Source organism: Grampus griseus, assembly GCF_964374135.1.
Source record: "Grampus griseus genome assembly, chromosome: 2".
Taxonomy (NCBI): Eukaryota; Metazoa; Chordata; class Mammalia; order Artiodactyla; family Delphinidae; genus Grampus; species Grampus griseus.
Window position 1 is genome coordinate 157,581,053 of NC_139018.1, and position 26,710 is coordinate 157,607,762.

The following is a 26,710-nucleotide window of genomic DNA, read 5'->3' on the forward strand; positions in this document are numbered from 1 at the left end:
TTGCAAGTAAACAAATTTTATTGAGATCATTACGTCCAACTATTTGGTTTTTGCATAGTTAAGATTCACATACAGTGATAGCAGTGCAGTGTAATAGGCAAGGAAGATCAGAGACTGAGCAAACCCACGTTCACTGCAAAGGCAGGTTATTCTAAATAAATGTCCAAGTTCAAATTGAGAGGAGTAGAGAATTTTTCAAACCATATTCCTGTCTTCTGCTCCCTTAGTCTTTGGTAGCCAGTTTCCTTCTATATAGTTACATCCCCCTAAAGCTGAACCTCTCTCCCATAGCTGCCATTAAGTAATTTTATTTATTGACCTGTTATTATGGTCCTATTCCTTTTCTCCAATCACCCGACCGCTGATCCTTCCAACTACATTCTGATGCTTTGCATGTTTTCATTGGGGAACTCCATTTCTGAAGAGGACCTTTAAACCGCACACATTGGAAGCTTGCCGTAGAAGGATATTGACTCAAGCAAACAACCTGTCAGCTCAGCAGCCCACCACCCCAACCTTCACGTGTCCTGCCAGCCTGAAAATGAGACAGGCCCCTTGCCACGATTCTAAATGTATTTCCTTGTCAGTGATTCTGGGATTCTGGTTGTTCACAAGTGATTTTGAAAGTGATTGGGTGTCTTAGCTCAGGCTCATAACAAAATACCAGCGACTGGGCAGCTTAAAGGACAGAGATGTATTTCTCACAGTTCTGGAGTCTGAGATGTCTAAGATCAAGGTGCTGGCACATTTGGTTCCTGTTAGGCCTCTGTTCCTGGCTTACAGATGGCCACCTTCTCACTAGGTCCTCACATGGCTTAGAGAAAGAAAACTCTCTGGTGTCCCTTATTCTTCTCATGGAGACACTAATTCCATCATCAGGGCCCCACCCTCATGACCTCAACCAAACCTAATTACCTCCGTAAATTCCCACCTCCAAATACCATCACACAGTTTGGGGGAGGGGGACAGTTAGAGCTTCAACATATGAACTGGGGGCGGGGGCGCACAAACATTCCGTCTGTAAGAATGACCTTTTGAAATGTGTGCTTAAGGAGATTTCTGGAAAGTATAAAGTGATTTACAAACTTGAAGGTATTTTTATCAGTATTGTTACATTTTTTATTGGCAAGTTTTTTAAACTTTCACCCTGTTCCTTGGTTTCTAAGGAAATGACATTCTTTCTGGTGCAGTTTGGAATTTAAGAAGTGAAATACTAAACGTGCAGAAAATGGAGGCCCTGACACTACATGTGACAGGAGTATCTTAAACTTCAACTCTGATGCTTCAGTTCTTATTGCATTGCTGACCTATCACAGTGAAAATATTATTCAATGGCTATTAGTACCTTATATCACATTGCGGAGAGGTGGACTTTGAGAGAATGGGAAGCAGGGAAGATCAGTTTTGAGGGAGGGAAGGGACCTGGCAAAGTGCAGGTCACAGAGTGCTAAGGGTGGGAGGTGGAGGAAGGGGTGAGCTTTGTTTGTTTATTTCTTTGGCTGCGCTGGGTCTCAGCTGTGGTGTGCAGGGTCTAGTTCCCTGACCAGGGATCGCACCAGGGATTGCTCCTGCATTGGGAATGCGGAGTCGTAACTGCTAGACCACCAGGGAGGTCCCAGGGGTGAGCATTGTTGCTCGAGGGCTTCCAGCACCTTGCAGAGGATGTGAGTAGCAGGCAGCCCAGCGGTAAGAAAGCACTGGAACACTAGTAAGTGGTACCATTATTGAAGGTGGGCTGATGTAGGGAATGAGGAGGGGCACAATCAAGGCAGGGTTTTCCTCCGGTGCAGCTAATGCCACCTTGATTGGCACCAGCTGCACAGGGTGGCTGGCACCTAATGGGCGCCCAGTACACGTGGAATGAATGATTGAATAAATGATTCAGTGAAGTGAATGCACGCAGGTTCTCCCTACCCCTGGCAACTGTGCATCTCCTGTAATACATCCTCAAGCTCTGCAAAGTTCTTCCATTGAAATCATTGGAAGAAGGTTCCAGAAAAATGAAGAGTGGCGAGAACTTGATGTGAGTTGCTGAGAGGGAATGTCTTGGGATCTGGGCTTACCTAAGGATGGTTAATGTAGACAACATGGTCATCAGGATGTAGTTGCTCCCCTGTTTGTACTTCTTTTCACTCTTTGAATTGCTTTTTATTTCTCCTGAGCGTCCTTCTTCTTTTATCTAGATTGCTCAGTTTGCTTTGGAAATGAGACATTATGCAAGCGCAGTATGGCTTGGAATGATTATATGTAATGGGAAAGACTCTAATACATAGGCCTTTTATAGCTGCAATTGTGTTTTATTAGTTTTTTTGAAAAGAACATTTCAGTGGCTCAGTTACTGAACATTAATTGCGTTGACTTGAAGAAAATGAATCATAGCTTTGTGTGTTAGTGTATGTGTGTGTGTCACTCCTGGGGCCTGTCTTTTAAAGATGTAAAAGTTGTTTGTGAAACTTTTATGATCTTAATATTTCACATACACCTTTTTCATTTTGTTTTTGGAAAATTTTTTTCTCTTTTATTAAAATAGTGCTGATATATCCCTTGAAGCTAATTTCAAGGGATGGCTTAATTATTTGCACAAAGCATTGTTTTTCTTAGAGAAGTCTGTACTCCAAGAATTTGAAGGCAAAGGTATCAGTTGAATTGTTTCTATTCAGGATTTAACAGTTCTGTTACTTTGTTCAACTCAGAGCAACATCGAATCTCAGAGCTGAAAGGGTCTCTGTCCACCAAGGCTTTTTAACCTTTAGTGACCTAGGTCCCCTTTTGATAAATACAAAACAAAAATGGTAATGCAATCTGAAATTCAAAGAAATTGAAATGAAATATTCTCAACAAAAACCAAAGTAAAACAATGTAATGGAGTGTCGTTCTTCTATCTCTTTTTGTAAATCACAAGTGGCTTTAAGGCTCTGGTGCCTCTCAGGGAGTGGTTGACTAGATTAACTACCTCATTTTACAGATAAAAAGACTGAGGTGCAAAGATTCCAGGAGTGCCCATCCTCTCAGCATCTTAGGAGCAGAACTGGGTCAAGAACCCGGACGTCCTGTTGGCTGCTTCCTGCTTTGCCCATAGCACCCCTCCCACCGCCCAAACCTTTAAGGCTATACTCGCATGCAAAGGAGGCATCTTATCCAGTGTCATCGCCCTATAACTGATGATGCTGATATTCTGGAAGGTTATCCTGAGTTAATGCTGTCCCAGCAGGATGGAGGCAAAGGCCAAGAGAAACTTCTCAGGCCTGGCCAGTCCATGGATCCTGGTTGATTTTTATTTACTTTATTTCGTCCTGGACCATCTGTACCATCATGACATAGAAACACTGCCCTGATATAGCTTCTGGGGAATAAGGGGGCAACATTTAAATCTGAAAATTGATTTTTTTTTTTTTTTTTGCGGTACGCAGGCCTCTCACTGTTGTGGCCTCTCCCGTTGCGGAGCACAGGCTCCGGACGCTCAGGCTCAGCAGCCATGGCTGACGGGCCCAGCCGCTCCGCGGCACGTGGGATCTTCCCGGACCGGGGCACGAACCCGCATCCCCTGCATCGGCAGGCGGACTCTCAACCACTGTGCCACCAGGGAAGCCCTGGATTAATTTTTGAAATAAAGTCTGGGTCTTTCACCATATTGAAAGGTCTTATTGGTAGTTTTCACTGAAAAATTTAACATGTCTTTTTTAACTTATACTGATTGGTTCTCTCTCTCTCTTTTTTTTTTAACAGTGTATCTGGTGGAGAGCTGTTTGACCGGATAGTGGAGAAGGGATTTTACACAGAGAAAGATGCCAGCACTCTGATCCGCCAGGTCTTGGATGCTGTCTACTATCTCCATAGAATGGGCATTGTCCACAGGGACCTCAAGGTGAGGCTGTCGCTTAGCAACACCCTCCAGTTACTTTCCAACCCACAATGCACCTGTCGGAGCAGATTGGCTCCAGAGGAGGGATGAGGTTGCCTTGATGTAGATACAGTGGGCTTTGTGTACTGTTAGTCATCAGGGTCTTTGGGACCCAGAGGTAGCTTGAAGGATGATGAAGATCAACGGGGCTGGCCATTGTTTGGGACATTTAATAACCACTGTACAGCGAAAGGGCCATGGGGAGCTAGGTTGTGTATTGCTTCAAACTTATCTAGAGGGTAATTTTGTTCAAGACCTGGATGCCGTGAAGATTGCCCAGTGCAGTTCTCCAGTCTTTTCCCAATTCCAGCCCTGTTTCAGTGCAACCCACCATATGAAAGAAAGGGAGCAGTAGATAGAGGGTGTGAGGTGAGGGAGAAAGGAAATAAAAGGTTATCCAGAAAGATGGGTTAAATGACATACAGTTACAGCCTTCTCCCAATGTCCTGTCGGTTCCATTCTTATCTTTTCCCTATGAGGTTTTGAAATACTCACCCTTCACCAATAGCATTGAAGGATCTGGGCCTTGGTCACCTTGGCCCAAGGGTCTCTGTGGATGCCGAAGGGTAGGTATCATAGTACCAAGGGTAGGTATCGAACATATCAATTTGAGGAACAGGAAAAAATCTGTGCTGTTGACCCGAGGCTATAAAGTGGCTTCATTCTACAGCAGTTATAGGTCCAGCCCCCAGAACTCACGGCACCAGTCAAGATAGACGTCTCACCCCAGCACACATACTCACCACTCCTATCAGAAACACAGGGATTATATTGTGCTGAAGCCATGCTATACACAACTACGGGCAATCTAAATCAATTTAGGGAATAAATGGTAAACGTGTGTTAAAACAGACTGTTAACATCCGGCCGTCATCTGGTGCTGGCTGTCAAGGTATAAAATGGTGTGGCTTTTCCTTTCATAGGAATTCACTGTGAAGTTTTTGCTTTTCTCCATGTTAATCACTTTCCATTGACTAGGGTAGTGGCTCCCAAATGTTAGCCTACATCAGAACTGTCTGGATGGCTTGTAAAAACAGATTGCTGGCTCTACCCCAGAGGTTCTGATCCTGCAGGTCTGCATCAGGGCCCGGGAACTTGCATTTCTAAGGGGTTTACAGATGATGTTGATGTTGGCCTGGGAACCACACTTGGAGAACTGCTGGACGAGGGTATTTGAGGACGTTGATGGACTTCTTACAGCCTTTGCTAGCCTCCTGATGGGTGAAATGGGCCGTGAGCACAAGTAGTTCATCTTCAGGACTTGCAGGTCCTTCAGAGGGCCAGGTAAGGGCTAGGTAAGGTGACCTGGCGCCTCTGTACCAGGCAGCCGTGCCTTCTCTGCTCTCTTGTGCCCTCACCAAATGCCGGTTCTGTGCTTCCAGGCCACAGCAGGCAGCTAGCTCTTTCTGAACAAGTTAGTTTAGTGACCATAGAGATGTGATGTGGTGTACTTACTAGAAATCATTTCTAAGCAGGTAAGCCATTTCCTAGATGGGCAATGTTTATTTCCCCCTTAGAAAATGGTAAGGAAGGCTTTATTCAAGACTCCTGCAAGAGGGGCATTGCATTAGGGGAGAGAATTGGGCTCCACTGCACATGTGGCAAGGACACATGGGGAGGTATAGCCGTTGAGCAGAGTGAGGGGTCATGGATGGACTGGCTTTATGGGAGATCATGTTTTTTACACGCAGGTAACGCTTTTGGAGAAGTGCATGCAGCTCCCAGCCTGTAGAACTTTAAGATCACCAGGCTTGTAATTGTGGATAGAATGTTACCATTTTAGGACCTTTCTGTGGTCTCTTTTCAGAGGCACAAAGAAGTTTGATCTATGTGGAGGAAGTTGGGGTTCAGGAATTAAATTTTCATAAACCTCTAAGAAAACTAAACTCTGTGATAGAGGCCAGAGCAATAGAGAACATGATTGGGTTCATGTAAGATTAGAGCACAATTTGAGATGCTGCCCTACCCCCACAGGTGGCTATACCTCTTTCTCCCTTCAGAAAGGTATTCTTGTGTCTTCTTGCCCCAGAAGCTGCTAACGATGATCAGTTGTCTTTTTTTCAAAACAGGCGAAATGTCCCCTGTTGCTTCCTCCCGTTAGGCACTGTTGCCCTTTGGAGCTGGGTCATGCTTTGCTGTGCGAGGCTGCCCTGTGCCTGTTCAGTAGCGTCCCTGGTCTCTACCCACTAGATACCTGTACCAGTCCTGAAGTTTTGACCACCAAAAAATGTCTCTAGGCATTGCCAAATGTCTCCTGGGGGGCAAAATTGTCCCCAGGTGAGAACACTGGATCAGGAGTATGACTATAGGTAACATGAACTTTACAGGAAGTGTTGATTCAGATCTTTTAGAAGCTTGTTATGTGAACAAGCGTTGGAATTGACATCCCAAGTCAAGTATTGGCCACGAATTGTCTTGCAAAGATGCCATAAAATACAGAAAAATCATTTTTCGGTGAGTCCTGGGCCTCATAGGATCCCAGGAAGCATCGTAAGATCGCCTCCCTCCTCCTGCCCCTCCATCCTCACAGCCCTCCTACTGCCTAGTGGGGGCCTCCACCCACATCATCCCTGAGCCCATCTTCCCTCCCACTTTTTCCCTGTTCACCCCTCCCCACAAGTAAAGCCCTGCTGTGCTTACTAAGTCTGGAGGTAAGTAAAAGTATTGACCTAAGCTGAGAATGGCCAGTCCACTGAACCCTCCTTGGCGATTGCCCTTCAGAAGAGCAGTTCATTGATCCAAATGCGTCTCCTGTAGGAGGAAGGTATCAGGAGAGATTCGGGGCTCTTAGGCCGTCTCCTGCCTGGATGCAGCCTTGTCTAGGAGCATGAGATCCTTGACTTTACAGCTGTAGAAGTACTGGGACAGGAAGTTATAAAATCAGACACTTTTAAAAAAAATTCTCTTTGCACCCATGATTGGATTCTTACTGTTCATCAAAGGCGAATCCCTAAACATTCAGAGAAGCCAAGAGCCACGTGCACTGTTTGGTTAGATTATTTCCCCCTGCTTTCTAAGTGTTGTTGTTTCTACTATTGATTGGCTCATTTTATTCTAGTTTAAAAGGAATTGAAAGCATCCTCAAGCATACATTTGATTTTCTTCTAATTTTATGCTTCATCCACAGGGTTAAAGTCACTGTGAATGATGTATCATGTTATTTTGAGTGAGGGGTAGTATTTTTTTCCTTGGGGTTCAGTTAAAGAAAAAAATGGTTCTGACACATGTTAAAATGGTAAGGAAGGCTTTATTCAAGACTCCTGCAAGAGGGGCATTGCATTAGGGGAGAGAATTGGGCTGCACATGTGGCAAGGACACATGGGGACGTATAGCCGTTGAGCAGAGTGAGGGGTCATGGATGGAAAATTACTGTGAGAGACAGCAAGGGTGGGGGGATGCTTGCTCAACATCTCCCTCCGTCTCCATAAGCCCCGCCCCCATTTTTTGCCGGAAACAACCAGATTCCCCAATTTTCCACAAGATGTCATACAAACGAAACTTTGCTGTCTCCTGGTTTACCCCAGGATTGCCATCCGTAAGCCCCTCCCATGTAGACACCACGGGGGTGCCACTGATGTATACAGACTTAGAGTGGAAACGGGAGCTGTAATAGGACCTTTGCTGCATGTCGTGCATTACTGCTGCCTGAGCTCTGACATTTCATTTTACAGTCAGGGAAGCAAACGAGGAACCATCTTGACCCGTCTTCTACAGAAACAGAGCTTTTAAGGACACATGGCTAGAAAGCTCTAGATCTTCTGCCTCCGATTCATTCGGTGATGACCTCCCCCTGTTTCCCAGGGAGCGGAGCGCTCGGATATCAGCTGCCCCAGGAAAGGGGGAAGTGCAGTGCATGTGCCCGAGCTATGGACACGGGACGTCCCTTAGGGCGGGGAGAGAGACCCTTAGGTTGGAGACAGGTTGCTGACAAGGGTCAGAAAAAAGAAACCGAATAGCACCTGCAAAGACAGTTTTCTTTCTGGGAATCTCTGTGCCCCGAACCCAAGAAATGAATTGACAAGTCTGAGAGACATCTGCTTTCTAGTTGCCTCAATATATGGTTCATGGTTCTTAAGTAGAGAAAATACTAATAAGGGAAAGGGGCTCACATTTATTGAAAATCCGTAAATGCCCAATACGATATAAGGCACCCTGCATTGTTTTCACTAAACACTGCTTTTCTTAAGGCGTTTACTGTGTCTAAAGGTCAAGTCTGTTCTTCCATTGTCATTAAGTTTTGGTGGTTTGGTGAGGCTCCCACAAGTAACCCAGCTTTTAAAATGGATTTCTTTTTTACATTTCTTTTTAGCCTGAGAACCTGTTGTACTACAGCCAGGATGAAGAGTCCAAAATCATGATCAGTGACTTTGGATTGTCCAAAATGGAGGGCAAAGGAGACGTGATGTCCACAGCCTGTGGGACCCCAGGCTATGTCGGTAAGGACTGCGTGTGTGTGTTTTCCCACTTGTCAACCTGATCGCTTGTCTTAAGCATTCGAGCCTGGCACGTGATCACAGCTGCCTTCGTTTCCCTTGAGGGAGGAATAAAAAGACTGAGAGACACTGGAATGAGTTTGAAGGGAAGTGATTTCCCTTGAAACCTTTTAATAGTTGGGTGGAAATCCCGTTTGATTTGGGCGTGGGCCTGTGTGGAGGCCAGGAATCGATTTGGGTGAATTCCCAGGTTCTAAGACCAGAAATACGTCATGTGTATCTATGTTTTTAAATGATTTACAGTGACGTGTGGGATGACAATAAGGTGCAAACACACATAAAACAAAATGTTGAGATAGAAACACGTAGAAAGAAAATATTGATAGGAGGAATCTGGTTCAGACCTTGACCAAGTCACTCTCTTTAATTAGCCAATCCTGATCTGTCCTGGAGAAGCCAAGAATTAAAGTTTTTTCTAAAATCAGAACCCCAGAGATCCTTTGTCCCTGACACTCAGAATGCAGAAAATGCTGTGGCAGACCTGAGCACATACTGAGACTCAACTTCCATCTTCTGGGGGCCCAGAGAAAGGCCATCGGAACTGTGTACAAAGTTATCGAGGCTTCCATTTGCATGACTGTATAAATGCCTGCTATGTACCAGATGCTGTTCTAGGCACTGGGGTGAAGACAGTGAATGAGACGGAACACCTGCCCTTGTGGAGCTGACCTTTCAGTTGGGAGAGACAGGCAGAAAAGAAACAGGGGGCATTTCAGATCTTACATGCTATGAAGAAGACAAAACGGGAGTGTATGATAGAATGACAGGTGTGAAGAGGGGTTGGGACATTTAAGGGGACAGGAGGAGACTCAGGCATTAGCCTTCATGACGAGAAGCAGCCCCAACCATGGGAAAGTCAGGGGACAGAGTTCCAGGTGGAGGCATCAGCTTGTGCTGGGGAGAGAGTGAGTACAAGCTAGGAAGGTCTAAGAGCAGGAAGAACTGAGACTGGAAGAGACTTTGAGAAAATGGAGACCAAGGCTGAATTCTCATCATACAGACCATGATGGCTTTTCTTAATGAGAACAGTAAGCCTGCCCTGAAGGAGAGGAGGTGATGTTAGATGACCAATGTTATTCCTGTTTGTTTGGGGATACAACCACGTGACCTTCCCAGGCAGGCTGAGGGAAGCAGGCCTCAGCTAAACGTGTCTGGGGCCCAGAGCATGGTCAGAAACTTCGAAAGACCTCGGAGGCAATTCAGGGCCCTCCAAGTGCTTGCATGATAATGGGCGTTAAGTCATCACTGTTAATGTCACAGCTGGTGCACTTTTAAAGGAACTCAGGAGAAAAGAACAGACTTGAGGGGAATAGAGACTAAAATGAGGGGAAGGGAAGGAAGCCACAGATTTAGGAGGAGATCAAGATGGTATAAATGTGGGAGGGGAGGAGAAGATGTGGTCAGTACCTGTTAGCTCTCGACTGTCACAGTACCCAGGAATTTTGTCCCTGGGTTGTGTGTATGCACTAGATACAGAAGGGGAGATGGTTCTGATCGTGTCTGCGAAGCCAGCACATCTGATGGAGATGCATGGCCGGGTGAGCAGTCCCCGTTCTAGGAGAGAAAAGTCATGGTTTCGGGAAGAGCTTGGACTCCATCAGGAGGACTTGGATCAGCAGCTGTGGTGTGAGATGCACGTGTAGACACGTGTGTGCCCTGAGGTGGGGGCCGTGGGTGCAAATGTGAGCGTGTGCGGTGTGTGTGTGATGTGTGTGTGTGTGGAATTTCTCCAGTTCAGTCTAAGCCACCAGGCAAGCGGCAAATAAAAATGAATGAGACAAGCTTATTCTCATTTCTCTTAAAAGACAGGGAGGAAAAAAGCCGGTTCCAACCGTGGTGAGTCATAGGCATCAGAAAATGGACAGGCCTATGAGGTCATGGGGTCCAGTCCCCTGCTGGAATGGCTTTGCTCTGCTCCGCAGGGGCTGCTGCCCAGGCCACGCCGGGCGAGGAAGCTGAGGATGCTGTAGCCGCCCAGCTCCTGCTTCAGGACGTGGGCTCTGACAGAGAATGTGCATATTTACATAGGCATCGTACTGTTCTCGTATTTGGAAAGCTCCGGCACTTTCTAAATGGATTTTCGCTTTTTTACATTTTGACAGAGCTTGTGGAATGGCAGTTTCTCTGGGTTTCTAAGTGGCTGCCATCCTAGTGGTCTGGTTGTGTTTAGATGTCAGTCGCTGATGAGTCTGGGAACCGGGACTGGGGTGTGGATGTGGCCTTTGCTCTTTTACCCTAAATGGTGGCAAGTGGAGCCGTCGGGTAATTCTGTTGTCAGATACAGAGTTTTCCTGGAGTGAAGAGGGGAAAGGAGGACTATGGGAATATGGCAATTCTGTTTGTTCACATTTATTGAGCACCAAGATTCTTGGGGGACCTTTTAGAGTAAGAAAGGGGCAACACTGGGGAGCTTGTGTCTACGTAGACATGCCTTGGGCAGTGAGCAGCTGAGCTTAGGCTGTTTCTCCCCAACAGTCTGCATGGCAAGCTCCTATTCGACCATTAAAGCCCAGCTTACGTGACCCTTTTTTTGTTTTTATTTTAAATTTATTTATTTGTTTTTATTTTTGACTGTGTTGGGTCTTCGTTGCTGTGCACAGTCTTTCTCTAGTTACGGTGAGCAGGGGCTACTCTTCATTGTGGGGCGTGGGCTTCTCATTGTCGTGGCTTCTCTTGTCGCACAGCATGGGCTCTAGGCACGTGGGCTTCCGTAGTTGTGGCACGAGGGCTCAGTAGTTGTGGCTTGTGGGCTCTAGAGCACAGGCTCAGTAGTTGTGGCGCACGGGCTTAGTTGCTCCGCGGCATGTGGGATCTTCCCGGACCAGGGCTCGAACCCATGTCCCCTGCATTGGCAGGCAGATTCTTAACCACTGCACCACCAGGGAAGCCCTACACGACCCTCTTTTGACTGCTTTCCCAACATCCATCCTCTCCTTTGTCATCCTGGTTATTTTCCTTTTCTTACCACATTGCATCAGCTTCCATATTTATCCGTGTCTCTCCCCCTCTCCACTAGAGCAGGGGCTCTGGCTTACTCATCTTTGCACAGATGCTTGTTGAATTCAATAAAAACCTAAGCTTCGTAAACATGAGCGATATTTTATTTCTCTGCTCCCCTTCTCTTCATTCAGCATGTGTTTATTGAATTCCTGTTATGTGTCATGCACAAGAGTTTGGTGTTAGGAATACAAATACAAATTAGATAGAGTCTCTGACCTCAGAATGTTCACAGTATTGTGAGAGAGAGGGCTAACAGGTAAATTGAATAATGTATGGTGAGTGCTATATTACGCCTCATTCAAGAATTATTTATTTAGTGCCTACCTTCTGTGCTAGGCACTGGGGATGCATCAGTAGAAAGAAAAAACAACAGATAAAAATCCTCAACCTCGTGGTACTTACATCTGAGTGAGAGGGAAACGGGCTATAAGCAAACAGCTAAATATATTAATTAGCATCTTAGATGGACATGCGTGCTATGCAGAAAAATAAGGCAAGAAAGACAATAGGAAGTGTGTGTGTGTCTGTGTGTGTGTGTGTGTCTGTGTATGTGTGTGCAGGGGGTTGTCATTTTAACTACACTGATCAAGGCAGCCCTCAGTAAGAAGGTGACAGTGGGGTAAAGGTATGATTGCAGTGAAGGAGCCAGCCGTGCCGTTATTGGGAGGAAGAGCATTCCAAGGATGGTTCAAAGGCCCTGGGGCAGGAGTGTGGGAGGAGCAACAGGAGCAGGGTGAGAAAGGAGGAAGTCAGAGAAGCAGAGGGCAGGGCATGTGCAGACCAGGACTTAGAAGTCGCTGTCATGACCACGGGTGGCTGGAAGCCGCTGGAGGGATCTGAGGTAACGGGTGACATGATCCAACTTTCACCAAGATCCCTGTGGGGGACAGGCTGGGATAAGGAGAGGTGGCAGGGGGGACAGGGCCAGGGTGGAAGGAAGGAGACCAGCTAGAAGGCTCTGGAGTCGTCCAGGCGAGAAATGGTCGGGGCTGGGTCAGGTTGGCAGAGTGGAAGTGATGAGACGCTGTGGGATTCTGAATGTGATGTGCAGGTGACGTCATCAAGATTTTCTGAAAACCCAGAAGTAGGGTTTGAAAGAGAGAGACATCAAGGGTAATTCCAAGGGTTTTGGCCTGAGTCCTTGGAAGAGTGCAGTTGCCTTTAATTAAGATGTGGGGGGAGAACGTTGCAGAAGTATCACCAGGGGTTCAGGTTTGGATTTGATAACATCTGTGAGGTCCGGAAGGCAGCTGGAATAGGAGTCAGGTCTTGAGGGGAGACTCTTGTTTTGCACAGCAGTTCTGTCCTATAAAGTCACTGTGAGCACTGAACGGGCAGACCCTGAGCCCCACTCCCAGGGGAAATACAGGGCTGGGTTCCTGCGGGTCTCTAGTCCCAGCACTGTCATCAGCTGGTCGATACTTGACCTTGTTATATGTGTATCTCTGTCCAGTGTCACTTTATTTAATATTGTTGCTGATTCATTACCGTTGAGCTTAGGCTGACAACACTGTAACTCACGCCTAAGTGAAGCTTATCGGACATGCGTTTTCTCCGTAAGGTGCAGCCTTCTTGTGCTTGGGGGCACTGGACAGCACCTTGGCACTGACACCTGGGGCCGTTTTTTTTTTTTTTTTGCAGTACGCGGGCCTCTCACCGTTGTGGCCTCTCTCCCGTTGCAGAGCACAGGCTCCGGACGCGCAGGTTCAGCGGCCATGGCTCACGGGCCCAGCCGCTCCGCGGCACGTGGGATCCTCCCGGGCCGGGCCACAAAGCCGTGTCCCCTGCATCGGCAGGCGGACTCTCCACCACTGCGCCACCAGGGAAGCCCTGGGGGCCGTTTTTAATAGTGAAATCAACAGAATGCACAAAAGTGTGGGAAAATGTGGCACTAACTGGACCATAAAAACTATAGTTCTTATCACTGTGAGAGACAAAACAAGAGGGCAGAGCATTGCGGTGTTCGCCCTCAGCTGGGAGCGAGCACTCGGGTGACTCCCTGCCCACTCTGGGCAGGTCTACAAACGACCGCAAAAGCATCCCAAGTATTGATTTGGGGGCTGCAAATGAATTTTAGCGAGTAGGCAGATCTCAAATGTGGATCCATGAGCTGTGGGGATGGACGGTATTTGGGAACTGATAGCCTCTGGTGCATTTTATTTGGTTTTTTTTGTTGTTTGGGGTTTTTTGTTTTTGTTTTGTTTGGCCTCACCACGCGGCATGTGGGATCTTAGTTCCCCGACCAGGGATATCAAACCCGTGCCCCCTGCAGTGGAAGTGCAGAGTCCTAATCACTGGACCTCCAGGGAAGTCCCCTCTGATGCATTGTAAAGCCATGAACCTGGATGGAATCATCAAGTGGGGGGCGGGTATAGATGGAGGAGAGGAAAGGTCCCAGGGCTGAGTCCCGGGGACTCAGAAGGGACAGTGGGTGACGTAGGAAGAGAACCAGGGGGGTGTGTGGCATCTGGACAGCACTTCAGGGAGGATGAAGTGCCTTGTGTCAGCTGTGGCTACGAAGTCAGGTAAGATAAAGACTGAGTGGGGACCACTGGCTTGGGGAACCTTAAATTATAGATTAATCGAACAACTAATTATTTCTGTGGGAGCCTGGTAGTCAGAGTAATGCTGCAGAGAAGATGAAACAGGTCTTCATCAGAGGACCCCAGTGTGCTCTCAGCCTGGGGCTGGACACAGCCCCGTCCACCTGCCCACTCCCCCCCCCCAAGCAGTCTGATGGGGACACTATTTGGGACCTTGGACACAGAAGCCACAGCCTCCTTTTTGCCGGGCAGTTTTTCATTTGAACAGGGCAGAGCCATTAGGCATCTACGGGAGAGAAGGGAGGGAGTACTGTTCCCCTGCCGCCCATCCTGGGGGCCACACGTCCCAAGAGCCCAAGCTGGGAGCAGAGGACGGCTGTCGGCTTTAGTTCAGATTCCTTCGAGGCAGTGTTGGTTTCCATTGGTGAGCGCAGTTGTTTTGTTGTTGTGTCAGTTATGACCTAAATGACTCTTCAGCTGAATAGTTAGTTTCACCAACCTCGAGTTACTACTTCAATTTAAATGAGTTCTCTAATAATGAAGAAATAATGGGAAAAGGGCTGTTTATCCTAAGTGTCCCAAGGCACAAGGTACCCTGGGAGAAAGCAAAGAAATCTGAGCCTTTTGAACTTCACCCTTGACCCTTAGCAGCTGCCTGGTCCTTACACACCCCGTATAAGGAACCAGGGCCCATGCTGAGTGTCAGGTCACTGATGACAGGAGATGGCGGGCATCTCTCCGTCCAGGTGTATTGCGTTCCTGCTGCAGGCGGCGCCTAGGGCTCTGTCAACACCTGGGGCTCCTCCAATGCAGTATGGCCAGTGGGTGATACGGATCCACGTAAGGTATCGTGTTTGCAGTGTGAAGTAACTGACATAGTTCAGAAGCAGCCTCACAGATACAGGCGAGAGACGGATCAGTAAGGGCTAGAACCAGCAGGGGAAAACTCACAGAGGAGGCAAGATTTGAAGGAAGGGTGGGACTCGGGCCAAGATGAAGGGCTTACGGATGCAGGCGAGCAGGAGAACGAAGGTCCAAGGTCATGAATGGCTTCTGGTATGGAGGACCTGGGGGAAATGAGCAGACTCACTTGGGGAGGGAGGGCATGCGTAAATAAGTTCTTGGAGAGAATTGAGGAGAAATGATAAGGCCGTCTGGTGGCAGTCAGCTCCTCAGGGTAACATGGTGACCGTTAATGTGGTATTGACCTGGATTTAGAATCCATTTAATTGAGTCAGATATAACATTCCCCTCGGCATCGCCAATAAGAGATGGAAGTCAGAGCTGAGAAAGTTTGTAAAATGATTTATGCAACTTGCTCCACTGCGTTAATTAAAATATCCAAACAGGCTCTCTTGAATCACTAAATAGGAACCGTAAGTCACAGAAAGCACCCATGTCAGTCGTGTAATTGACAAGACACTACAAGATGACAAATGTACTTCTGTTCTGTAGAAGGAAGCCTGTCGTTTTATTTCTCGATGTTGCTATTTGCACACCGATGTGATTTCTCAGATTCTATGGGAAAATTAAACTCTTCTAAAAGAACTTGGAACCTTTGTCTCTAGACGAAGTGACAGAGTGCCTCAGCAGAGGAAGGCAAGCCTGTGCTCTTACTTATTCTTCCAAAGACTAGTCTTTCTTATTCAGGGATTGCAAACTGCCCTTTTAAAAAGGGCAAGAAGGCTGGGGTGGTGCTGGGTGGCAGGACTCCTAACTGCTTTGTGATGTTTGCCTCTGAGCAACATGAGACTTGCTTTTTTCATCGAGCCTTTTTGAGTGATGATACATCCCTTTGCAGTATTCCATTTGGAGTGCATACTGGAAACCACTCTTTCATTATTTAATGTGCCTCAAAGATAGGAAGGTGCGTTTCTGTCTGATCCATCATTGTGTCTATAAGCAGAGCCACATCTTGGTTCTCTGCAAGGTGGCTCATTGTTATATTACTTAAACTGTGAAGAAGGAGGCATTCCAGTTTCTTCTCGCAGCTTAGTCACCTGCATAGACATTGCCAAAGTCTTTGGTCTAGCCCTGGCTTAACTTGTCTAAAATAGTTTAAACAAGTTTCGTTGTGTTCTCTTCTAAGTGGAAATGGAGAACAGTTGGTTCAACGTTCTCAGCATATTTTTTCACCATGAAAGGAATACTTTTAATTCATGGGATCATCGCATTTTTAAAGCTTGATAATGGGCTTGAGGTTAGGATGAGACCTTGGAAACCAGGGGTTCCAGGAACCAGGGTTCCGTTTGGGGATGAGGGACTATTCTCAGAGCCACCCAGCCTGTAGCTGGTGGCAGTCACAACAGTGGGTCTTGACTGTGAGATTCTGTCTCTGCCATTGCTTACGTGTAAGGAAGACCTGAGCCCTTCCCTTAAAATCTTGGGTTCTCAGTTTCTCGTATGTAAAATAAGCGTGCTGAACTGATCGGTCATCAAATCGGGCCCTGCCGCTTACCCCTTACAAAATCAATCCTCACAAATGTTGACAGAAAGGAAGGTTGCCTTTAATCTGAATGCCGGCAATCTGGGGAGATGGTAGACTCAGCGTCCCCCCAAAACTACCTCCCAAGATTCTGCTCCACCATGAAAGCTTTTAAAGGGAAACAGGGAAGTAATCTCGGTGAATCTTTGAGGTAGGGGGTCAGAGTTGTCGCCATCCCCACTGTGTGCAGGCTGGGTGCAGGCTGGTCGAGTCCTCGTGATCTTTCTTTAGACCCCACCTTGTTCACACAGTTTGCAAGATTACTGAAGGGAAGCTAAGGAAGAGATCTGGTCATCTGTCAGTTACTTACTTTTCATTCCTACTTCTCTGGTCTATGAAAGAACCAAGAAGTTAGGCAAAGTATTGTGTGATCAAAAGATATGAAAAGTGTGCTCGGGCTGGAGATGAGTAGAGCATGGGGCGCCTGGTTTAAGGTTAGTGACAAGGCAAAGGGGCACCTTCTGCAAAGAGCTCTTTCCCGCAGAGGTTTTTCCTGCCAAGAGCTGCTTACGCGTTGACCTCCATGATTTTTTTTCTGGTTCTGCTGTTCTGTATTTCTACAGATGTGTGACTTAGTAGCCTTTAAGTGTATAAATATTCGTGTGTCAAGGATATTGACTGTCATTTTTTCCCATCTTCACTCAGAACAGACAAGAAAAAATTCAGTTAAGTTGACATCATCCATCTCTGTCCTCCTGAGCGGGCTAAGTCACGCGGTTCCTTTTATCTTTCCTCATAGATCCTCTGTTCCTGCTGCTGTAATCTTCACTCTTCTGTGTGGTCATTTTCTCCCAAAGAGCTCGGTTTTTATTTGTTGTTCACTTAAATACCATATTTTAGTACACGGCTCTGAGCATTACATCATTGTTCTCACCCTCTCAGACTGTTAGCGTTGAAACAGGATTTTATGTAACTGATAAATTGTCACACAGGGCACAGATGAGTAGGAGGGGGACCCACATCAGAACTTTCTCATTCCTTCTCTCTCAGCAGCGACTCAGTGACAACCAGCAGCGACCGTTTCATCACACTGGACGCTTGCAGCCAGACCCCATTTGTCAGAGAGAACAGCGCCTCCCCACGTGGGGAGACTTGCAGGGCCCGGTATTAGCCTTGACATAGTGAATATGGACGAGGGCAGAAGCTCATGATCAGAACGTGTGCCAAGTAAACCCAGCCCTGCCCTGGAAAAGCCCCCACCCCACTAAATCCCTCTTAAGCTCTTTGTAGACCACTCTCCAACCTTCTGGAGCTCCTGACGGCTCCTCTCTCAGTACCTGAATCCTGGGATGGAGTTTCATGGTTTCTAAACTGGTACCATTTTGCGGTGGTGGAGAGGAAAGAAGCAGTGCAGCATTTTGTAACTTACTCTTTTTTTTTTTCTTTTAATGTTTATAAACCAAAACACTGGAATGACCGTAGCAGTATTCTTCATGTTGGAGTGTAGCTCATCAGATTTCAGAAGTGAGGAGGGCTTCAGTGCAAAGTAACCATCCGGTTGCGGTTCACAAACCCGTTAGGGCGGAGGTGGAATCCTGGGACAACCGGCAAGGAACACATTACGGGGTTATCCGTTGCCACATTGCTCTAAAATGCCTTACTCAGAACATTCTTCTTCCTCTGTAGCACTGAGTTCCAGGTCTCTCCCACATTTGAAAACACCAGATACCAGCTGCCCTCCCGTTTTCCACTCCCTTCCCGTTCCGTAGTCTCTCCCCACCACCCATCAGCCACATTTTGGCTTCGGCGGCATTTGAATAGTAACCCAGCTCCGATCAGACTGGTAATGAGAAACCAAGATGGTGCTTTAATGGGGACTCTTCATGCCTGTGGTAAAATTCAAGAAGCTACTAGGAAAATCCAAGTGAGCTGCTCATCTGCGATGCATTCTTAGTAAATTACGGCTCTAGGGGAGGGTGAGAAAGAGCTAAGGAACCTGTAACCCCCAGAAAGAGAACAGAGCTGTCCCAAGAAGCTTCTGCTCCTCTCGTGCAGCTCCGGGCTGAGGACAGACCACTGGCGAGGAATGATTCTGTATCTCAGAATCTTTTTATTCGCCAGCAATCCAGACTGCAATCCTCTAAACCTAGGTGAAGCAACACCTGCTTATTAAGATGTTCACAGTAAAGCCCCTCAGCGCATTTTTTTTTCTTTTTCAATACCTCTCCTGCTGAAAGTTCTGCTGGCGGGAAGCAGACCTGAGATAACCCAGTCAGTACCACCTCCTCGTTGTAATGCAGCTCTTACTGAGACTGGATGCTCCTCTGAGCTGTATGCCTGAATCTTACTTTCCTTGATCTCAGAATTTTATTTACCGTCTCTGAACAGTCCACTGCTGGGTGGAAAGGTCCTCTTTCTCTCCCACTGTTTTTTTTTTTACAATGTTGTGTTACTTTCAGGCGTACAGCAAAGTGATTCCGTCATACATATCTATATCTATATAGACATATATGTATATATCTATTCTTTTTCAGACTCTGTTCCCTTATAGATTATTACAAGATATTGAGTAGAGTTCCCTGTGCTATACAGTAGGTCCTGGTTGGTTATCTATTATACATAGTAGTGTGCATCTCCCACTGTTTCAGTGATATCCTTTTCACCACAATGATGACACGCAGTGTCACTAACTCTTTGGAACTATATTACAGTTCGATTTAAGACTATCCACTTATCCTCCAGCAGAGGAGCTCTGTCCCTTCTCACTACCTGTGGAAATCCCTTAGGGACAGGAAAACTTGGATCAAGTGTCCTTGGACACAAATCCCTAACGGTACAGTTGGCCGTCTGGATCCACGGGTTCCACATCCTCAGATTCAACCAACTGCAGATCAAAAGTATTTTTCAGAAATCGCCAGAAAGCTCCAAGAAACAAAACTTGAATTTGCTGCTTACCGGCAACGACTTACCCGGCGTTACCATTGTGTTAAGTGTTACGGGTCATCTAGAGGTAAAGTGCGCAGGAGGATGTTGTAGGTAATGTGCAAATACTGTGCCATTTTTTTATGTATGGGACTCCAGCATCCACCGATCTTGGTGTCCACAGAGGGTCCTGGACCCCCATCCCCACAGATGCTGAGGGACAACTGTATGCCTTAGAATGAGGGGACACCTGCAGCTCTACGGGTGAGCACAGATTCTTTTCCATGAAGGCCTAACACTGGGACAGACTGGCAGGTGCCCTTCAAGACAGGAAACTGAGGCTCAGAAAGATGATGAATTCGAGGTACACTGGTGCAGAGCCCAGCCTCTAATTCTGTCCTCTGAGTCAGTGCTGGGTCAGAGGTGACAGATGCTAGCACCAGCCTACAGGTGCACAATCTGATTTTAAAACCCACATGGAAGTTCGGTGCTCTCCCATGAGACCACCTACTCCTCTCTTAGGCTCCTTCCTGTAAAGATGCTATCACGTTGCCAGCCTGCCCACCAGAATGGAACTTGAATCCAGGCCCCCTGACCCCTAGGCCTCCTGACCTCCTTTCATGAGCGACTTGGGAAAAGCCATGATATCAAAAGAAGACTCTACTCCCTCTGACCATGACTGGCGTTCGTGTCTCAGAGCCTTTTCCTCCCCACCATGGCATGCATTAAGTTCAAGTCAGATGCCTTTCTCCGTGGCCTCCTCAGGGAGGCGAGGCCAGCCAGCAGGGTCAACAGATGAACCTGAGACTAAGCTGTAGGCTGGCAGGTTGCCCATCTGCCTGCGTGTCTGTCTGCTGACATCATAGGCTACATAGTAGGTTAGAAGTTTCAAGTTCATTTTCAAAGAGAGAAGCTTGTTCAAAGACAGGTAGAGGTGCTGATCTGAGTGTCTTGTCAGCTCTGTTTCAGCAGGTGGCACAGATGGCAGCAGTTGTACACACTCCAGAGAATTAGGGAATGCACCCCAGTGTTCATAGCAGCACTGTTTACAGCAGCCAAGACATGGAAGCAACCCTAAATGTCCATCGACATTGGATAAAGATGAATGGATAAAGAAGATGTGACATACACACACACACGCACGCACGCACAATAGAATATTCCTCAGCCATGAAAAAGAATGAAATGATGCCATTTGCAGCAACACGGATGAACCTAGAGATGATCATACTAAGTGAAGTAAGCCAGACAAAGATAAATACCATATTATGTCACTTATATGTGGAATCTAAAATATGACACAAATGAACTTATTTATAAAACAGAAACAGACTCAGACATAGAAAACAAACTTATGGTTACCAAAGGGAAAAGGGGGTGGGGAGGGATAAATTAGGAGTTTGGGATTAGCAGATACACACTATTATATATAAAATAGATATACAACAAGGTCCTACTGTATAGCCCAGGAAACTATATTCAATATCCTATAATAAACCATAATGGAGAAGAATATGAAAAAGAATATATATATGTATTCTTTTTCATATTACTGAATCATTTTGCTGTACACCAGAAACTAACACAACACTGTAAATCAACTATACTTCATTTAAAAAGAAAAAGAATTAGGGAGAAAATTAGGATATGCCCATTTTTATAACCAGTCTTCCAGAATAATCTTTAAACACCCCTTTAAAAAAGAATTATAATTGGGGCCAATGAAAACAAGAACTGGTTAGAACTGGGCATTGCACCCTTGTAGCTACTCAAAGGATGGGGAGAGCTCAGGACAATGGGGATGGGAATCTTGATGACACCTGGCCTGGAGGTAGGAGAGGGTGGGGCTGGGGGAAGGAGGGGGGCAGGGCAGGGAGAGGAAATGTGGAAGGAGCACAGCCTCTCCCCTCAATAAATGCAGAGCCACGAAGGGGCCACGCACAGCCAGAGGTCCTCGGCCATCACATGGATCTCTAATATCAGGACAAATGGTCCTGATGCCCACAGCGCTGTCTGTCAACCATGACGAACAACCTGCTCCTGCTGCCGTGCCTAGGCTGGTGCCTGGACCAAGGGGGGATGATGATGTAAACGTGTTGGTGATGAAGTGACCACAAGGATCAAGAACTAGATGAACAAAGGGACCAACTGGCTCCTTCCAGCTCTAAGATTCAAGTTCTCCTGACCTGCCCTTCCATCGCGTGTGGGCCCAGCTCTGTCCTGACTTCTGAGGGTTTTCATCAAAAGGGTGGAAATCTTCATTTATGAATCATTTTATGTTACGCTAGAATCGAAGGAAAGTACCAAATGATATCAAGAATCCGTTCAGCCTTAATTCTAGAGAGTAATAAAACCTACATTCCTTTTGCTCCTATGATCTTTCCAACTTTTCCTCCTTACATAACAACTACTAATTATACCCGTACATATGTGCTGTATATTTCCTTTAAGCCTCATAACAATCCTAAGAGTTGGGCTCTCTTAATGTTCCCATCTAACAAAATGGAGGCTGAGAAAGATTAAGGGACTTACCCAAGTCCACACATGTAGTAAGTGGTGGAGCCTAGGTTTCTTTCACTGAAAAGCCAATGTGCCCGACTATTTAAAACTTCTTAAATCCAGACAACTAAAGTCATTTTAAGTAACAAGAACCTAAATCCCGGCAACCATTTCACATCCTTCAGACCTCTCCTACTCTTTCATCTTTACGCCTATTACTTTATTCTTGGAAAACAACATGAACAACGTGCACATATATACTTTTATTAACAGCACCACTAGCCACAGCGATTTCTTTCCCCGGCTGTATCTTTCTCATTCTGTTTGCACCTTGCCCATCATTTGACTATTGGAGGTAATATTTTCTTTCCTTGGATATTTTTGAATTTTATTTAGAGTAAGTTCAGTATTTTCAGGGTTGGATTTTGACTGAGTTAAACTTAAAAATCAACACCACCTCTCCCATCTTGCCATGATCTTGTCTGACTCTGATCATCGTCCTTAGGAGGGCGGCCGAGGCTGGCACTACGTCTGTGGCTTGTGTCTACCCTCAGTGCCCTGGAGAACAGGTGTGCCATGAGGGCAGGGGCCAGGTGTGCTTTCGTCACCCATAAAGCTAGTGCCTGAAGTGGGATGCAGCCCATTAAATGATTGAATAAGGAGAAACACCACCACCATGGTTCTGGACCACAAGCTCTCCTTTTCCAGCATCAAGGGCTGCTCCTGCCACCCAGGGCTGCCCCTCCTGCTTGTGTCCCCACCCTTATCCCAGTAGAAGGGGTCATATTTGAAGTACGAAGAGGAGTGGTCCTCAAACATCCGTGGAGGGGAACAGATCACCTTGAACATGAACGTGGTAACACGATGAGATCACATTCTCCCCGCTCTCTGCAGAGACGGTTCTTAGCACATCCTTGGACGCAGGAAATGGGAAAATTCCTTTTCTGTTTTATGAGAGCCTGAGGACTGGTGACTGTGGCCCCCACCTTCACAAGCCACTGTCCTCGTTTCCAATTCCACTTGGTTAAGCCTCTTTTTCCTCTCTCTCTTTCAGTAAGGAAAATGGGCAACTTAGTTGTTTTAAAAACAACATGAAAAGTTTCTGAAATTCTGTTTTTTTTCTTTCTGAAATCTCTGGAGTCCTTCCCTTTACCAGGAAACCTTGCTCTGAATCAATATAAAACAGCTCGGTTTATAGAAGACGTTTCCCACCAAGTGGAATTTTCCACAGTGCGTTGGTAGTGAGTCTCACAGCAGTAAATTCAATTATTTTAAATTTTGAACGTACTGTTTCACTAAAGAGCGTGGGTTAAGCCTGGGGCTCAGAGGAGGGAACATCTGTCCACAGATCTCTCCAGTAGCTCGTGGGATGCTCTGCTGAGGCTGTGTGGTTTATATGGAACTCACTTCTATTGACTGGTGTAAATTAAGCTGATGGGATACTGTTTCTATCGGCAGTAGCCTCAAAAAACCTGAATTGATAGTCCCCAAGATCTGACCAGGAAGGAGGTTCTGAGAGATCATTTAACAGACTATCTTTTCTGCCATTTAGCCCTAGAACTAATAATTCTGAAATCCCTTTGAGAAAAGCTTTTAAAAGGAGAGCAACGTGAATGACAGACACCCACAGAGAATTAGGGCTAATTCTGGTTCTTTTATCTCCCAGATTCATGTCAGAAACAGGGCATGGATTCAGCAGTTTATCTTACTTGTACCTAATACAGGGACTTCCCAAACGACAGTTGCTTGCAATCCAAAATTTATTTGTGACCCTCTCATTTTTTTGTTCCTGTAGGTACTCACCAAAAATATTTGAGGCAGCTAAGTTTATTTGTAAATCAGTTGTCTGGCGTTTGGAAAACATTTTCTTATAGAAATAATGGCGTGTGTGTTGAGTAGGTTGGGTTCAGTTGCATCACCATTTGGTGAACTACCAGAATGTACTAAGCCCTGAAAATACAGTCTAGAGATGTTCTCCAGCAGCATGAAGTCTGGACCTTGACAGTGTGATTCACACAGCAGTAAAGGGATGGATAAGGTATAGTAGGAGCCTACCAGAGGCTAGTGTGTTACAGGGTTTTGATGAATAGACCTGGGAACCCAACTGTCATGGCCCAACACATGTCACCCAGGTGGAGCTGCCTCCACCCCACCGCTGTTCTCTCCACCTCTATTGTGGCTCTTAGCATTTGCCTTGAGGTGCTCCTATGTTGAATGCATGCATATTTACAATTGTTATGTCTTCTTGGATTGATCCCTTGATCATTATATAGTATCCTTCCTTGTCTCTTGTAACAGTGTTTATTTTAAAATCTATTTTGTCTGATATGAGTATTGCTACCCCAGCTTTCTTTTGATTTCCATTTGCATGGAGTATCTTTTTCCATCCCTCACTTTCAATCTGTATGTGTCCCTAGGTTTGAAGTGGGGCTCTTGTAGACAGCATATATGGGTGTTGTTTTTGTATCCATTCAGCCAATCTGTGTCTTTTAGTTGGAGCATTTAATCCATTTATATTTAAGGTAATTGTCGATATGTATGTTTCTACTGCCATTTTCTTAATTGTTTCTGGTTTGTTTTTGTAGGTCTTTTTCTTCTCTTGTATTTCACGCCTAGGGAAATTCCTTTAGCATTTGTTTTAAAGCTGGTTTGGTGGTGCTGAATTCTCTTAGCCTTTGCTTGTCTGTAAAGCTTTTGATTTCTCTGTCGAAACTGAATGAGAGCCTTGCTGGGGAGAGTATTCTTGTAGGTTTTTCCCTTTCATCACTTTAAATATATCATGCCACTCCCTTCTGGCCTAAAAGGCTGACTTCAGCCAAGCCTAAGAGGCAGTCGGGAGGTTGGACCAGCCACCTGTCTTGGATCTGTCCCTTCAGCACTTCCGGGTGGGTGGGTCTCTCTACTGCCACTGATAGCCACTGACAGTCCCCAGGGCCCAGGCCTTGAAATGCACTGGAGGAACGTGTATGCCCACCCCACTGGAGTCTTTCCCTTCTGCTATGGCTGTGCCAGGAAACTGAGCCCTTTCCTGCTCTGCCTGGGGTTGATGGCATCACCGACAAGTCAGGGTGCCTCTTAATGACTGCTTTCTCTGTCAATAGCTCCAATTAAGTTACTTCGATTCAAAGCCTCCCTCTGTTAGAAGGTGTGGGGTTGGCCAGAGTCACTGCCAACCTCCCACGACACATGAATTATGCTGGGTACAATTAGGAGAGAAAATCTGGGCTTCCTCAGCCTGGGAGCTCATTTGTCGTCCCAAAGTTTGTAAGTTGGATGCTGTGACTTTTTAGAATTACAGCTGAATTCTTGCCAGTGGTATAAGATTGATAACACAAGGGAGTTTGGCTGGTTCTCAAAGTGAAAACGGGTCTATGAAAAGATCAGAAAGAAGGGGATTCTCCCAGCACTCCAGCTGAAAGGGATCAAGGGAATGGAAGGAGGACCAAAAACCAGATAAGTACAACAGGTTGGCAAAAGGATAGCGCCAACTGCAGGACGCAGACGGACAGTGGGAGAGAAAATATCCCACCTGACCTCAGGGGTTCATGATTTGTTCACCATATCAAATTGTCAGGAGGGTTTTGAATATTGTCTGAGAATTTATTTTTTTCAAGAATTACTATGAGATGACAAGTTAGCTATTTAAAGCTAGGTGGGCTTGTTCAAACAGTGTCCCAAAGAACATTTGTTTCCAGGAATCATATCACAAAGGAAAATAGAATTGAAGCCATTCACGTATGTGCCATCGTACAAGTTTAAAATATTTTAAGTTGGTGAGAATTTTATTTCCAAATCAGTTTGCTTTGTCTTTTTTATCATGACATTACACTTCTGGCTTCACTCTCTGGATTGGGTTCAAGTGCAATTAAGGACCTCACCAGAGGGCAAATGGTTCACCTGCCACCAATTGGTTAAAAATGTGTATATTTCATTGCAGTTGCTGTGACCCAGATAAGACACAACACCAAAGAGGACAAGACATGTTTGGCACAAGCACATAGAGTTCCACCACCAATGTAGATACCCTGGTATTTGTTAATCATTTAGAACTTTTCCCTAACATCCATACTGTTGATCTAAATCAGAAGTCTTTTTATACAAAAGCATATACTTGATGTTATAAAGTTTACTAGTTAAACAAAAATCTCATATTTTAAGAAATTTGTGTCATCTGTGGTTTCAAGAATCTAAATGTCCCAAGTAACATCCAAGCTCCGACTTGCATAAAAATCAGCCGCTTGCTTTTCAAGTCTCTGCAGCGCACTGCCCGATTCTCCAGAGCCCTGGAGCATTTGCCAGACTGCAGGCAAAGGGCCTGATGTGCACGTGCCGCCAGGTGTGTGGATTTCAGGAGGGGAACCGTGTTCTTTATTCCTTTGTTTGCTGAACAGTGGATGGTGGCCAGTACTTGCTGTTTTCTTTTCTTTGTTTTTTTTTTTTTTTGCGGTACGTGGGCCTCTCACTGCTGTGGCCTCTCCCGTTGCGGAGCGCAGGCTCAGCGGCCATGGCTCACGGGCCCAGCCGCTCCGCGGCATGTGGGATCCTCCCGGACCGGGGCACGAACCCGTGTCCCCTGCACCGGCAGGCGGACTCCCAACCACTGCGCCACCAGGGAAGCCCGCTTGCTGTTTTCTAACAGATGATGACGAGGAGGAGGATTTGTTCTTTTAAGAATCCTTCCTGCCCCATCCACAGAGGTGGTCAGGAGAACACAGAGGGCTAGCTCTTCCTAGGAGTCAACCCTGCTTTCTAGGGGCCGGGTCTTATCCCCTCGTCAGTTGACATCTGGTTTCGTGGAGCGTTTGGGCCAGGCTGTCTCGCCAGCTCTCTGAAGAGCCCTGCAGACCCCGTGACATGGAAGCCAGGGCCTCTGCCCACCTGCTTGATGCGGCGCTCCTGATGCCTGCTGTCAGCTGTGCCGGGAGGA

The 26,710-nt window shown here is 46.3% G+C and overlaps 1 protein-coding gene across 3 annotated transcripts in view; it reads left to right on the forward strand.

Annotated features, from left to right (window-relative positions):
* CAMK1D (calcium/calmodulin dependent protein kinase ID) overlaps positions 1-26,710 on the forward strand; it is a 415,759-nt gene that overhangs the window by 350,265 nt on the left and 38,784 nt on the right. For all 3 annotated transcript variants that reach the window (XM_082647881.1, XM_082647883.1, XM_082647882.1), the window contains exons 4-5: positions 3,727-3,865; positions 8,211-8,337. In XM_082647881.1, the coding sequence (XP_082504007.1) occupies positions 3,727-3,865; positions 8,211-8,337 (266 nt within the window). The remainder of the gene's footprint in view (positions 1-3,726; positions 3,866-8,210; positions 8,338-26,710) is intronic.